This window comes from Oncorhynchus clarkii, chromosome 19, assembly GCF_045791955.1.
Source record: "Oncorhynchus clarkii lewisi isolate Uvic-CL-2024 chromosome 19, UVic_Ocla_1.0, whole genome shotgun sequence".
Taxonomy (NCBI): domain Eukaryota; kingdom Metazoa; phylum Chordata; class Actinopteri; order Salmoniformes; family Salmonidae; genus Oncorhynchus; species Oncorhynchus clarkii.
In genome coordinates this window covers 6,411,365-6,426,647 of record NC_092165.1, presented here as the reverse complement: position 1 = coordinate 6,426,647, position 15,283 = coordinate 6,411,365, and the positions used below count along the sequence as shown (strand labels likewise).

Below are 15,283 nucleotides of genomic sequence, written 5' to 3'. Positions count from 1 at the left end.
GATAGTAACTACTACTACAGTAACTACTACATAGGACATTCTGTGTGTGATATTATGCATTGGGGTGGCAGGGTAGCCTAGTGGTTAGAGTGGTGGACTAGTTCAAATCCCTGAGCTGACAAGGTGCAAATCTGGCGTTCTGTCCCTGAACAGGCAGTGTTCCTAGGCCGTCATTGAAAATAAGAATTTGTTCTTAACTGACTTGCCTAGATAAAAAAAAAAGTATCCTGAATGCTTTGCTTATATTCATTGATTGGCCTATGTGGTAAATAAAAGGTCATTGATGTTACAGAAAACATTTAACATTTGATTCAGAAACTAAAACTTTGATTCAGAAACTAAAACTTTGATTCGTGTGTATTGTATTTTTATCAAATAAACCACCTTACTTTACAACGCATGCTGGTGTTGGGTAATGCGCAACAAATGGTAATTACGGTAAAGAACCCAACCCCTATCCTGTGTGTGTGCTCGTCATCTCGCACTCAGGGAAGGGAAAATAGGAAAACTGTCGGGAAGGAAGAGCAGTGAACACACCTATTATCTATTCTAGATTGGTCCTAAAAGAGTGCACAGTCAAGGGGGGCTAAGCTAGTCACTTTCTGCGTTAGTTTACCCATGTGTGTGTAATCTAGGTAAAGCTATTTGCTGAATAGGGGAAATTCGACTTCACTACTCGGTCGTGCAGTGGGCTAAGAACGCCCAGAATTGGAGTTGCAACAGCAGCAGTTGGAAATCTGAGTCTGTTTCGATAGGCCTGGATCCCTGTTCAAACAACGCCTGGGGACTTGCATGAAAACAACAAAAGAACCACCCGAAATTGGTAATTCAGTACATTGTTTTTCAATCATTTGATTTAAGTGTCTGAACGTATACAAAAAAATAGTTAACGCTAGCTAGTTAGCAAGCGGTCGCTAGCGGTGTTGTAGTTTGGTTAGCTAACGTTAGATGTCTACAGTTAGCGAATTTGTAGCTTAGCTATAATATAGCTACTGTATTCGGCTGTATTTGTTTTGCACTCATTGCACTACTGTCCAATAATAGCGACTTGCTTAGTTACCTATTAATAAGCTAACATTAGCGTAAAACAATCGTCGTCAGCTTGCTAAGTTAGTTAGCTCGTTGGCTGGTTTGCTAGCAGAAACTAACGTTTGCTTGAGAGCGAGTGTGACGTTTGTCACCTAGTTAACGTTACCCAACTAGCAATTGAGTTATGTGTAGTTTACAAAATTGTCTACCTAACAAGCATTTTATGGATTTAAGTTCCATGTATTTCACAGACTCCCGGCAGACAGTAAGTTGGCCACACTGTAGTCGTTAGGTCAAAGCCCGTCGGCAGAGTGAGCTACCAGATACTCCTTGTACACGGACGTTGGGCCGCTCACGAAATATGAGTCAAAGTCCACGTTAATCATTTGTCAATCATGTGTAGATGGAGTTTTTGCTGTCATTCCCTCCCCCCGTCGTGCTGTTAATGTGTAGCAGTGGTGTAGCGTTAATTACTCTAGTGAGAAGTTGTTCTCGACTAGCCAAGGTAGCTAACTAACGTTACATTGTTAATGAAGTGTTTGCTCTGTACTAAACTTTATCTCCTGTCATATTTGTCATATCGAGATGTATGTGTTGGAAGTCATGAAACAGCTGCAAAGTGTACTAACGACTACTGTAACATTACACGGCTGTGTACAGTAATAATTGTCCAACACCATCCGTGTTTTTTTTCTTCTCCTTTTCTGTTATGAAGGGGTGGCTCCCTCTTTTATGTCTTGGATTTCTTTGATATATTCACAATGAGAGGAAGGTAGAAAGGGGGGCGGGAGAGGAAGAGAATAACCTGTTTTGTGGGTCTTGGCCACGTTTTGGAATAGGATGGGTTTACATAGTCATTTAGCAGCTCTTATCCAGAGTGTCTTACAAGAGCAATCAGGGTGAAGTGCCTTGCTTGAGGGCACATTGGCATATTTTTCATCTGGTCGGCTTGGGATTTGGACCAGCAACCTTTTGGTTTCTGGCCCAACACTCCTATCCGCTAGGCTACCTGCCAATGGGTGGGGTAGAGTCAGGCGTGGTTGTTTCATTTGCACTCTCATGGTATGTAGAAAGACTTCAGAGTCCAACGGCGACGCCGTTGCCACCTTCTCAGTTCACACTATTTCAATTTATATTGTATGCTACAGTTCCATGGTTTGTCGCTCCTCACCACCAGTATCTATTGACCAAAAAGAGCACCGTACAAATACACATGTCAAACTATCTTAGCTGTCTGCTGGGGGGTTCCAACGCAACACAGCCAAATGTTTGACATTCGTCAACATTGACCAGTTGAAATTTGGGAGAAGGAGAGGGAACGTGTTAGTACATGCTCTCTTTTCAGTAGTAGTAGGTTACTTCACCCCTTCGCCAAATTGAACACTTCTCATTTTTACCCTCAAATGTAATTTGTGAGATGACTCTGTCGTTGAGTTCATACTGGAAGTTATTTCAAAGTGACTTGAGAGTTGTAGCCTAGCAATGTAGTAGCCTAGCTCCAGCACACAGGCGGTGATTTTTATGCCAGGAGTATCATTTATGATCCTCTTTAATGACAGCCTTTCAAGTCACGCTATGGGTGTGGCCCAGACACACGGACCTCTGCTTTTACTGTATTTGCACCTTCCTAGGTTTGGTGCTACACCTGAGATGTGTTTATTTGATCTGTTAACTTGGTGTTAAAAAAAATACAATAATTTGCCAGTGGTTTTCAGAGTGAACATGTCAGCCATTTCATTTCCTGGTCACCTTTACTGGTTGTGCATGACTCCACTCTACCTGTATGTAAACAACGGGTGTGGCCATTTCACATTCTCTTCCCTCCATATATTTGATTGAGCATGACATCACACTGCTGTGAATATGACTCCCTTTTCCCCAGTCAAAGAATTAACATGGCTAACGTTTTACTGTTACTTGGAAACTCTGTCTTGCACTGCTCAATGTGCCTCTACTGTGTGTCTGTGTCAGAGGCCACCATACTCTGGCTAGTATTTAGTTTGCCTGCGGGGAGTGTTACATAGGCGGAAGTCTAGGACTGGCACTGGTGGTGTTTGGACTGAGGCCAAGGTTAAAACACACACACCAACTGCCCGTCTCTGTCGTCAGCCATTCAAATGTGTCTGAGTCAGGAGCACCGGTACAGGGACCAGACCACAACAAGACTTTACCACACAGCAGCGATGACACTCAGTAAAACACTGGGGAATCAAGTTTGTGTGTGGTCTAGAGGTCGGCCGATTAATCGGAGTGGCCGATTTTAAAGTGAAATGGCTAGCTAGTTAGCATGCGCTGATAGCATTTCAAACGTCACTCGCTCTGAGCCTTGGGGTGGTTGTTTCCCTTGCTCTGCATGGGTAACGCTGCTTCGATGGTGGCTGTTGTCGTTGTGTTGCTGGTTCGAGCCCAGGGAGGAGCGAGGAGAGGGACGGAAGCTATACTGTTACACTGGCAATACTAAAGTGCCTATAAGAACATCTAATAGTCAAAGGTTAAGGAAAGACAAATGGTATAGCGGTAAATAGTCCTATAACAACTACAACCTAAAACTTCATACCTGGGAATATTGAAGACTCATGTTAAAAGGAACCACCAGCTTTCATATGTTCTCATGTTCTGAGCAAGGAACTGAAACGTTAGCTTTCTTAACATGGCACATATTGCACTTTTACTTTCTTCTCCAACACTTTGTTTTTGCATTATTTAAACCAAATTGAACATGTTTCATTATTTATTTGAGGCTAAATTTATTTTATTGATGTATTATATTAAGTTAAAATAAGTGTTCATTCAGTATTGTTGTACTTGTCATTTTTACAAATAAATAAATAAAAATCGTCTGATTAATCGGTATCGGCCTTTTTGGTCCTCCAATAATCGGTACCAGTATCGGAGTTGAAAAATCATAATCGGTCGACCTCTAGTGTGGTCCTTGCATATTACTACCTAATCACTATAAGACTATTATTTCCATGTAGTATGGAAACATACTGATCAGGCCTCATGTCAGTGGAAGCTAACTGCTACTGATTGAGATTACTTCTGTATCTGGAGATTTAACTAGTCACGCTGAGACTTTAAAAAAAAAAAATTTTTAGAAAATGTTTTTTATAATATTTTTTTCAGATGTGGTTTATTTTTTATATTTTTTTTTACTCATATTTTACCAGGTAAGTTGACTGAGAACATGCTCTAATTTACAGCAACAGCCTGGAGAGAGGGTGAATAAGCCAATTGGAAGCTGGGGATTATTAGGTGGCAGTGATGGTATGAGGGGTCAGATTTGTAATTTAGCCAGGACACTGGGGTTAACACCCCTTACGACAATTGCCATGAGATCTTTAGTGACCACAGAGAGTCAGGACACACGTTTAACGTCCCGTCCACAAGCCTGCACCCTACACAGGGCAATGTCCCCAATCACTGCCCTGGGGAATTGGGATATTTTATTTTAGACCAGAGGAAAGAGTGCCTCCTACTGGCCCTCCAACACCACTTCCAACAGCATCTTGTCTCCCATCCAGGGACTGACCAGGACTAACCCTGCTTAGCTTCAGGGGCAAGCCAGCATTGGGATACAGGGTGGTATGCTGCTGGCATTGATCTAGAGCAGTTAGTGGTATTTACCTACAATCCTACATGCATGTGTTGACTGGGAATGCATCATGCACATTGGTGGGTTAGTTTTGTGTGTGAGGGTCGGGAGCAGTAAATGGCTTCGCTGTCTAATACCCATGCTATCCCATCAGTGGACACACAGGATTCACCACTGGGCTAACTGCTTTAATAATGGAGGGGCTAACGATGGCCCCACCTGCACTTAAGGCCTGCACTGGACTTGTTAGAAACATTAGCATTATGGTGATGAAGCCTGATGCTCAGAGATCTCCATATATGCATACAGCCTAGGCTAGATACTTTGTTCTCCTTGAAATGGGCAGTGATTTCCACAGCCTGTAAGTAACGTAATATAACACAGAAACACAACACCACAGTACAGCCATACATGGCGGCAAGCAAATCTTTAGGTTGACTCGGCGTGATATCTCTGCTGTCTCATTCAACAGCCTTTAGGGTGACTGAGCCTAATATCACTGCTGTCTGTTTCAATAGCTGTCGTGTGTGTGTCTTAGAATACACTCTACAAAGAACCTAGAATCCTAGTCAACTGATTACTGGTGTCACCTTCAGTCTTTCAACAGCTGATAGTCTAGAAAGAACCTTGAATCCTAGCCAACTGGTCACCTTCAGTCTCTTTCAACAGCTGATAGAAATATCCTAGAACCCTACCTGGCATGCTGAGTGAGGTCAAAATTACATGCAGCACATTGAGGATGACAGAGCCTCATATCACTGGTGTCTCACCTCCGGTCTCTGAACAGCTGCTGTCTCTGTGTCTCACAACACAGTCTAAGGCTGTGTTTAGGCAGGCAGCCCAATTCTGATTTTTTTTCTCCAATAATTGTTCCTTTGACCAATCAGATCAGCTCTGAAATGATCGGATGTGATTGGTCAAAAGACCAATTAGTGGGAAAAACATCAGAATTGGTCTGCCTGTCTGAACGCAGCCCTAGAATCCTAGAAATCTGGCACATGATTTTAGGGGCATGCCCATTTGGCTTCAAAAGGTGTTCTCTGCCAGGGCACCAAGGCCATCTGCCAGGGCAGTGTTTTTTTTTTAAGAAACTCAGTCAGGCTTCCAACTTACTCTTAAAAGTTGTAATAGTAGAATGCACAAGGTGAAATTTCGATATTGGGTAGTACATCATCAGGTCATGTCAGTCATTGCATACCTCAAAGAGCTATTTATAACTAGTCCATGTCATCTGTTTTTTAGCACATAGATTTTTGAGTCACTCAAATATCACATGAATAGACATTAGACATGGCAAAATGTATAGAATTGCAAGAAAATTTGCTATATAACAATGTTCTCTGCACCCAATGACAAAATGTGAATAATTGCAGAAAATAAGCTTTAAACCAGCAACATTTTCTCTCCTCCAACAAGCGGGGTGCAAATAGTTTGTGTCATGAACATTACATTCTCTGGAAACAGCTCTGATGGACAATCCTGCAGTTTGCATGCCAATTGCACACTCCCTCAAAACCTGAGATATCTGTGGCAATGTGTTGTGACAAAACTGCACATTTTAGCGGCATTTTAGTGCCCCCCAGCACAAGGTGCACCTGTGTAATGATCATGCTGTTTAATCAGCTTCTTGATATGCGACACCTGTCAGGTGGATGGATTATTTTGGCAAAGTAGAAATGTTCACTAACAGAGATGTACATTTCTTTTGAGAAATAAGCTTTTTGTGCTTATGGAAGATTTCTGTTGTCTTTTTATTTCAGCTTATGAAACATGGGACCAACATTTTATGTTGCGTTTTTGTTCACTCTACATACATACACACACACGTTGTTACGTTACAGCCTTATTCTAAAAGGTATTAAATAAAAACATTCCTCAGCAACCTACACACAATACCCCATAATGACAAAGTGAAAACTGGTTTTTAGACAGTTTTGCAACAACAACAAAATATATAATACAGAAATACATTATTTACATAAGTATTCAGACCCTTTGCTCTGAGACTTGAAATTGAGCTCAGGTGTATCCTGTTTCCATTGATCATCCTTGAGATGTTTCTTCAACGTGATTGGAGTCCACTTGTGGTAAATTCAATTGATTGGACATGATTTGGAAAGGCACACACCTGTCTATATAAGGTCCGATAGTTGACAGTGCATGTCAGAGCAAAAACCAACCCATGGAAGTCAAAGGAATTGTCCATAGAGCGCCGAGACAACAGGATTGTATCGAGGCACAGATCTGGGGGAAGGGTACCAAAACATTTCTGCAGCATTGGAGGTCCCCAAGAACATATTGGCCTCCATCATTCTTAAATGGAAGAAGTTTGGAACCACCAAGACTCTTCCTTCAGTTGGACACCCAGCCAAACTGAACAATTAGGGGAGAATGGCCTTGGTCAGCAAGGTGACCAAGAACCTGATGGTCACTCTGACAGAGCTCCAGAGTTCCTCTGTGCAGATGGGAAAACCTTCCAGAAGGACAACCATCTCTACAGCACTCCACCAGTCAGGCCTCTATGGTAGAGTGGCCAGACGGAAGCCACTCCTCAGTAAAAGGCACATGACAGCCTGCTTGGCGTTTCTCAGACCATGAGAAACAAGATTCTCTGGTCTGATGAAACCAAGATTCCAACTCTTTGACCTGAATGCCAAGCGTCACTTCTGGAGGAAACCTGGTACCATCCCTATGATGAAGCATGGCGTGGCATCATCATGCTGTGGGGATGTTTTTCAGCAGCACGGAGACTAGTCAGGATCGAGGGAAACCTGAACGGAGCAAAGTACAGAGATCCTTGATGAAAACCTGCTCCAGAGCGCTCAGGACCTCAGCCTGGGGTGAAGGTTCACCTTCCAACAGTACAACAACTCTAAGCACACAGCCAAGACGACGCAGGAGTGGCTTAGGGACAAGTCTTTGAATGTCCCTGAGTGGCCCAGCCAGAGCCTGGACTTGAACCTGATCAAACATCTCTGGAGTCAATATTTATGCAGCAATGTTGTGAAGTGGCCCAGACATGAATCTGATCGAAAATGTCTGAAGAGACCTGAAAAAAGCTGTGCCGCAATGCTCCCCATCCACCCTGACAGAGCTTGAGTATCTGCAGAGAAGAATGGGAGAAATTCCCCAAATACAGGTGTGCTAAGCTTGAGGCGTCCTACCCAAGAAAACTCAATGCTGTAATCACTGCCAAAGGTGCTGTAACTATAAGTATGGATTAAAGGTTCTGAATACTTCTGTACATGTGATATTAGTATTTCTCATGTTCTCAACTTTCATTATCCAGCAGCCAATCTTTTTAACAAACAATGCTAACTGTTGCATCTTTAGATCTTCCCTCTTAATTTTTAAAGGATATTTTCATCTCTGTCATAAACTATTCGGTGTGCTTTGGAGAACGGTGTTTTCCCACTAATTGGAATTTGGAACGTATAATGTGAGTAAATAACTTATTAGGCTATCTGTCTGTCATTCTGTGCGAGAAATAAATATCCCAATATGACCAATAGAATAGGTCAACTTTTTGGACTATGGGGGATAGTAAATTGACAGGCTAGTGCTTTTGCTGTTTGTTACTCATCTTGATGTCTGATGAAAGTGAATGTGGACAGTGGTTCTACATCCTCAGAATGGGAGAAGGAGGAGGAGGAACAACGTGGCATCCCTGATGTGTCCTCCTTCACTCCTAGCCTACTTCAGAGCTGAGATGCCTGTGAGAAGAAGGAGGAACACCGTAGCATCCCTGACATGTCCTTCTTCACTCCCAGCCTACTTCAGAGCTGAGATGTCTGGGAGAAGGACCCCGTCACGAGACTGGCGTTGGCTAATAACAATTGAGATATCTGAGAGAGCCATGTGAGTGAGAGGTGCTTTGGAGCACGGTGGCTGGCAGCCGGGAGAAGGGAATTATAATGATTATATTCAGCTCAAGGGCACAACGGACACTGGCTGCAAGGCGTGGATTTTCGGGGGCGTTGCGGCCACACCAGGGGGTTGTCGATGCCCCTGGGACATCTGAGGCCTGTATGTGGTACAAGGCTACCCGGCTGGCGTTGCGGCCACACCAGGGGGTCGTCGATGCCACTGGGACATCTGAGGCCTGTATGTGGTACAAGGCTACCCGGCTTCCCATCTGAACCTGTCTTGTGAAGTGTGTTTTGTCCCTGTCAGTGTAAACCCATGAGCCCAATTTAAAATGCGTTAGGCTGCTTTAGAGGTACCTGGAAAATATGTTTGCTGATAAATGAGGCCAACTTTTATCATTCTTTCTAGTTCTTATATTTCTTATTGTTTGGATTAGTGCGTTTTGTTCTGTATTATTGCACTGTCGGTGATAAGCATTTCGCTGCACCCTCGATAACATCAGCAAAACATGTGTACGTGACTAATAACATTTGATTAGAGATGTGAAATCATTAGAGGAATGGAAAGAAAGGCCCCTTGCCCTTGTAACCACTCCAGGGCTGAGAGGGAGAGGTAGAAAGAGAGAGAGGGACAGATGAGTGGATAAATGAAAAAAGTGAAGGATTAGCCACAAACACAACCTGAACAGCTGAGGCAGGATGTGACATGCCAGAACTCCCGTTGGAATGTGTGACGGAGGTGTGTGTGAGAGGGAGAGAGAGAGAGAGAGAGAGAGGGGGGGAGAGACAGTTTGTGTCAAGCGGAAAGAGAAGGGGAGGGTGAAGAGATTAAGCAAGTTCACTGAAACTTGATGTTCTGTTTTTAGTTTTCAAGGATAAAGCTCATGTCACCATGACCAGATACCAGACCTACTGTAATACACTTCTCTTTGTTCATCCACTCACCACAGACAGCTGCAGACTGGGTGGGGGGGTTGCTACTGTACAGTAATGAATACGGCCAGTGGCTGACTGGAGACAGGTTTGAAGGGGGGAAATGATTTGGATGGCTGGTCCTCCGGTATGACTACAGCTCAAGAAGGATCTGATTCCATGTAGGCTAATGTGGTTATGTTTTGAACTAGGTATGTGAACGGTTATTCCAATAGCCAAACGGACGTTAGGATTGAAATACTTTTGTGAGTATGACATTTTGAGTTTTTTGGGGGGGGCTATTTTAACATGAACAATTTTTTTTTCTGATTTACATTTTAACATCCATGTGACATTGTTACACACAAGAATATACCATGACATTTCAAATTCTTAGTTTAATTAAACAAACTTTTTTGGGGTAGTTTTTATGACGCCACAGACTGGTAGTTGACCGGTAGCCTTCACTGTGTAGCTTGTTGTTTGTGTTGGCCAATCAAAGAGGCTCAATGTGGAATGAAAATTCACTAATGCAACGCTAGATGGAATAAAATGACCCAATTGAAAAGTTGGCCAAATGAGAGGGAGAAAGCTACGACCGGCAACCAGCAGGTAGGCTGTTTTATCTGAATGGGGGTTGGGGGTGAAAGTGCAGCATGTGGCCGCAGCATTATCCTAGCTGTCTACACCGAGCGTACCAAACATTAAGAACACCTCTTTCCATGACAAACTGACCAGGTGAATCCAGGTGAAAGTGATGATCCCCTTATTGATGTCACTTGTTAAATCTGATACAGTCAGTGTAGATGAAGGGGAGGAGACAGGTTAAAGAAGCCTTGAGACATAGATTGTGTATGTGGTGGTGGTGGTGGGGGGGGGGGGGGGGGGGGGGGGGGGGGGGTTCAACTCTATTATGTGTTCCTAATGTTTTGTATAGTCGGTGCAAAGCTGGCTCTTCTCTAGGCTACTCTATCCAAGACAGCGTAAAGCTGGCTCTTCTCTAGGCTACTCTATCCAAGACAGTGTAAAGCTGACTCTTCTCTAGGCTACTCTATCCAAGACAGTGTAAAGCTGGCTCTTCTCTAGGCTACTCTATCCAAGACAGTGTAAAGCTGGCTCTTCTCTAGGCTACTCTATCCAAGACAGTGTAAAGCTGGCTCTTCTCTAGGCTACTCTATCCAAGACAGTGCAAAGCTGGCTCTTCTCTAGGCTACTCTATCCAAGACAGTGCAAAGCTGGCTCTTCTCTAGGCTACTCTATCCAAGACAGTGTAAAGCTGGCTCTTCTCTAGACTACTCTATCCAAGACAGTGTAAAGCTGGCTCTTCTCTAGGCTACTCTATCCAAGACAGCGCAAAGCTGGCTCTTCTCTAGGCTACTCTATCCAAGACAGCGTAAAGCTGGCTCTTCTCTAGGCTACTCTATCCAAGACAGTGTAAAGCTGGCTCTTCTCTAGGCTACTCTATCCAAGACAGTGTAAAGCTGGCTCTTCTCTAGGCTACTCTATCCAAGACAGTGTAAAGCTGGCTCTTCTCTAGGCTACTCTATCCAAGACAGTGTAAAGCTGGCTCTTCTCTAGGCTACTCTATCCAAGAAAGCGTAAAGCTGGCTCTTCTCTAGGCTACTCTATCCAAGACAGTGTAAAGCTGGCTCTTCTCTAGGCTACTCTATCCAAGACAGTGTAAAGCTGGCTCTTCTCTAGGCTACTCTATCCAAGACAGTGCAAAGCTGGCTCTTCTCTAGGCTACTCTATCCAAGACAGTGCAAAGCTGGCTCTTCTCTAGGCTACTCTATCCAAGACAGTGTAAAGCTGGCTCTTCTCTAGGCTACTCTATCCAAGACAGTGCAAAGCTGGCTCTTCTCTAGGCTACTCTATCCAAGACAGCGTAAAGCTGGCTCTTCTCTAGGCTACTCTATCCAAGACAGTGTAAAGCTGGCTCTTCTCTAGGCTACTCTATCCAAGACAGTGTAAAGCTGGCTCTTCTCTAGGCTACTCTATCCAAGACAGTATAAAGCTGGCTCTTCTCTAGGCTACTCTATCCAAGACAGGGGCTTCTATGATGATACGTTGTATGATGATGAATAACATTGTGACTGCTACCAGTTGGCTCGTCTTGGCTGTAGCTGAGTTGCCTTGGTCTCTCCTCTTCCTCCGTCTGCTCGCTCCCTTCTCATACGTTACTAACCGGCCCATCCGCAGCGGCAGCAATAGCGTGCCAGCCTCCCTCGTGCAGAAGAGCTCAGGTTAAAAATAGGTATTTTGACTATCCGGATATCTGACAGATTCATGATACTATTTGAGTAGTGAAATTATTTCAGACCCCCATTCCTTTTCCTTTTTAAATTTTAAATTGTATTTTTTTTTAGATTTTCCCAAGACTTGACCAGGAAGTTCATCTCTGTCGGTTTATGTTTGGTTCAGTTAGGCCAAGTTTCCTGTTCTGAATCCTCTAGCTACGTTTGGTTCAGTAAGTTTCCTGTTCTGAATCCTCTAGCTACGTTTAGTTCAGTAAGTTTCCTGTTCTGAATCCTCTAGCTATGTTTAGTTCAGTAAGTTTCCTGTTCTGAATCCTCTAGCTACGTTTAGTTCAGTAAGTTTCCTGTTCTGAATCCTCTAGCTACGTTTAGTTCAGTAAGTTTCCTGTTCTGAATCCTCTAGCTACGTTTGGTTCAGTTAGGCCAAGTTTCCTGTTCTGAATCCTCTAGCTACGTTTGGTTCAGTAAGTTTCCTGTTCTGAATCCTCTAGCTATGTTTGGTTCAGTTAGGCCAAGTTTCCTGTTCTGAATCCTCTAGTTATGTTTGGTTCAGTAAGTTTCCTGTTCTGAATCCTCTAGCTACGTTTGGTTCAGTAAGTTTCCTGTTCTGAATCCTCTAGCTACGTTTAGTTCAGTAAGTTTCCTGTTCTGAATCCTCTAGCTACGTTTGGTTCAGTAAGTTTCCTGTTCTGAATCCTCTAGCTACGTTTGGTTCAGTTAGGCCAAGTTTCCTGTTCTGAATCCTCTAGCTACGTTTGGTTCAGTAAGTTTCCTATTCTGAATCCTCTAGCTACGTTTGGTTCAGTAAGTTTCCTGTTCTGAATCCTCTAGCTACGTTTGGTTCAGTTAGGCCAAGTTTCCTGTTCTGAATCCTCTAGCTACGTTTGGTTCAGTAAGTTTCCTGTTCTGAATCCTCTAGCTACGTTTGGTTCAGTTAGGCCAAGTTTCCTGTTCTGAATCCTCTAGCTACGTTTGGTTCCTCGACATGTTGTTTAAAGGTCCAATGCAGCTGTTTTTCTCAATATTAAATCATTTGTGGGTAACAATTAAGTACCTTGCTGTGATTATTTTCCATTAAAATGGTCAAACACAAAAAAAAATAGCTTGTTAGCGAAGAGTAATTTCTCAAGCAAGAATGTAGCTAGGGCTGCCTGGGAGTGGGGCTGCCTGGGAGTGGGGCTGCCTGGGAGTGGGGCTGCCTGGGAGTGGGGCTGCCTGGGAGTGGTCTGAGTGGGGAAACTCAAAATGAGCTCTTATTGGCAGAGTTTTTTTTATTGGTCTATTAACAAACTCCATCCCACCAAAACAGGCTGAAGTTCCAGGCAGTCTTCTAACAGCTCTTACACTAAAAGGGCATTATGATTTTCACAGTGTTATTTCAACCTCCATACTGTGAATATAACACAGTGTCTTTAAGGTCTGTTCTGTCTTTTACTGTCGTTCTAGTTTCTGGTTCTGTTTTGGGCTCAGCCAGGAGCTGATGGGTGTAAACTCTGGGCCCAGAAATAGACTTCTAGAACCCGTGGTGCTCTCTCTCTCGCTCCGTTTCTCATTCTCTCCTCTCTTTATCTCGCTCTCACCTGCCTCTGTGGAAGACGAGAGGTGCTAACGAGCACCACCTGCCACAGCCCTTCCCTAAGAACATGTGATTCTCACCCCCAGTCATCACACTCCTATTGTAACTCAACTTATTTCCTTCTGCTTCTCCCTCTTCCTCCTCTTCTTCTCTTTCCTGTATCTCCTCAACCTCCCTCCTATCCTCCCTCTCTCCTTCTCGTCCTCCCCTCTCTCTCATGCTGTTCATCTCTAAGTGTGGAGGTGATTAGCATCCTGTCGCCCTGCTGCTTCTCTGTACAGCATCACTGTAATGTGTGTTTGTGGGTTAACTGTCTCTCTGTCTCAGTGTCTCTGTGTGTGAATATAACGGAGTATGGAATGTGGTTTAAAAACGGTTTATTCTGTGTGTGTCAGGTTAACTCTGTCCTCCCTCTTTGTGTGGTGCTAGGTGATTTAACCCTGTCCTCTACTCCGTGTGGTGCTAGGTGGTTTAACCCTGTCCTCTCTACTCAGTGTGGGGCTAGGTGGTTTAACCCTGTCGTGTGGTGCTAACTTCTACTCAGTGTGGTGCTAGGTGGTTGAACCCTGTCCTGTCCCCTCTACTCAGTGTGGTGCTAGGTGGTTTAACCCTGTCCTGTCTTCTACTCCGTGTGGTGCTAGGTGGTTGAACCCTGTCCTGTCCTCTACTCTGTGGTGCTAGGTGGTTGAACCCTGTCCTGTCCTCTCTACTCAGTGTGGTGCTAGGTGGTTTAACCCTGTCCTGTCCTCTACTCAGTGTGGTGCTATGTGGTTGAACCCTGTCCTGTCCTCTCTACTCAGTGTGAATGGAGCAGTGTGAGAGTGCAGCCTCTCTCCTGGCCTCCGTGCGGGAGCAGGAGCGTCAGTTTGAGCGTCTGACTCGCGCTCTGGAGGAGGAGAGGAGGTGCGGAGGCACCCTCCCACGCCCTCCCCCCAATCTACAGGTAAAGCCCTCGCCCCCATGGGATCACCCATCACCCCCATAGCATTCATGGGATCATCCATCACCCCCATAGCCATCATGGTATCACCCATTCCATCACTTCGTCCTCGTTTCATCACCATTCAACCGTCCTTGTAACTTTCCATGCCGTCACCTCCATAGCTGCCGTTAGGGTTGCAACATTCCGATATCTTCCAGGAGGGAATAAGCAGGAAATTGGAGGATTTCCGGAAAACCTGTGGAATTTTGCATGAAGTTCACAGAATTGTGCAATCCTAGCCCCCATGGTATCACCCATTGCCTCACCCCAACCGTCGTCCTGTCTCGTTCCATCATTGGTCAACCCTTCCTGTAGCCATCATTGGTCAACCCTTCCTGTAGCCATCATTGGTCAACCCTTCCTGTAGCCATCATTGGTCAACCCTTCCTGTAGCCATCATTGGTCAACCCTTCCTGTAGCCATCATTGGTCAACCCTTCCTGTAGCCATCATTGGTCAACCCTTCCTGTAGCCATCATTGGTCAACCCTCCCTGTAGCCATCATTGGTCAACCCTTCCTGTAGCCATCATTGGTTACAACTCTGTGGATGTGCATGTCATGTGAAGGTAGCCTGGTACCCCCAGGTCATCTCTGTGGATGTGCATGTCATGTGAAGGTAGCCTGGTATCCCCCAGGTCATCTCTGTGGATGTGCATGTCATGTGAAGGTAGCCTGGTACCCCCCCAGGTCATCTCTGTGGATGTGCATGTCATGTGAAGGTAGCCTGGTACCCCCCAGGTCATCTCTGTGGATGTGCATGTCATGTGAAGGTAGCCTGGTACCCCCCCAGGTCATCTCTGTGGATGTGCATGTCATGTGAAGGTAGCCTGGTACCCCCCAGGTCATCTCTGTGGATGTGCATGTCATGTGAAGGTAGCCTGGTACCCCCCCCAGGTCATCACTGTGGATGTGCATGTCATGTGAAGGTAGCCTGGTACCCCCCCCAGGTCATCTCTGTGGATGTGCATGTCATGTGAAGGTAGCCTGGTACCCCCAGGTCATCTCTGTGGATGTGCATGTCATGTGAAGGTAGCCTGGTACCCCCAGGTCATCTCTGTGGATGTGCAT

General features: G+C 44.7%; 1 protein-coding gene across 1 annotated transcript in view; it reads left to right on the top strand.

The window, feature by feature from the left end:
• Positions 1–493: 493 nt before the first annotated feature.
• Positions 494–15,283, top strand: part of LOC139374640 (catenin delta-1-like) — a 49,347-nt gene continuing 34,557 nt past the window's right edge. Inside the window, exons 1-2 of the mRNA XM_071115673.1 lie at positions 494–823; positions 14,034–14,176. Of these exons, the coding sequence (XP_070971774.1) occupies positions 14,039–14,176 (138 nt within the window). The 5' untranslated portion in view covers positions 494–823; positions 14,034–14,038. The remainder of the gene's footprint in view (positions 824–14,033; positions 14,177–15,283) is intronic.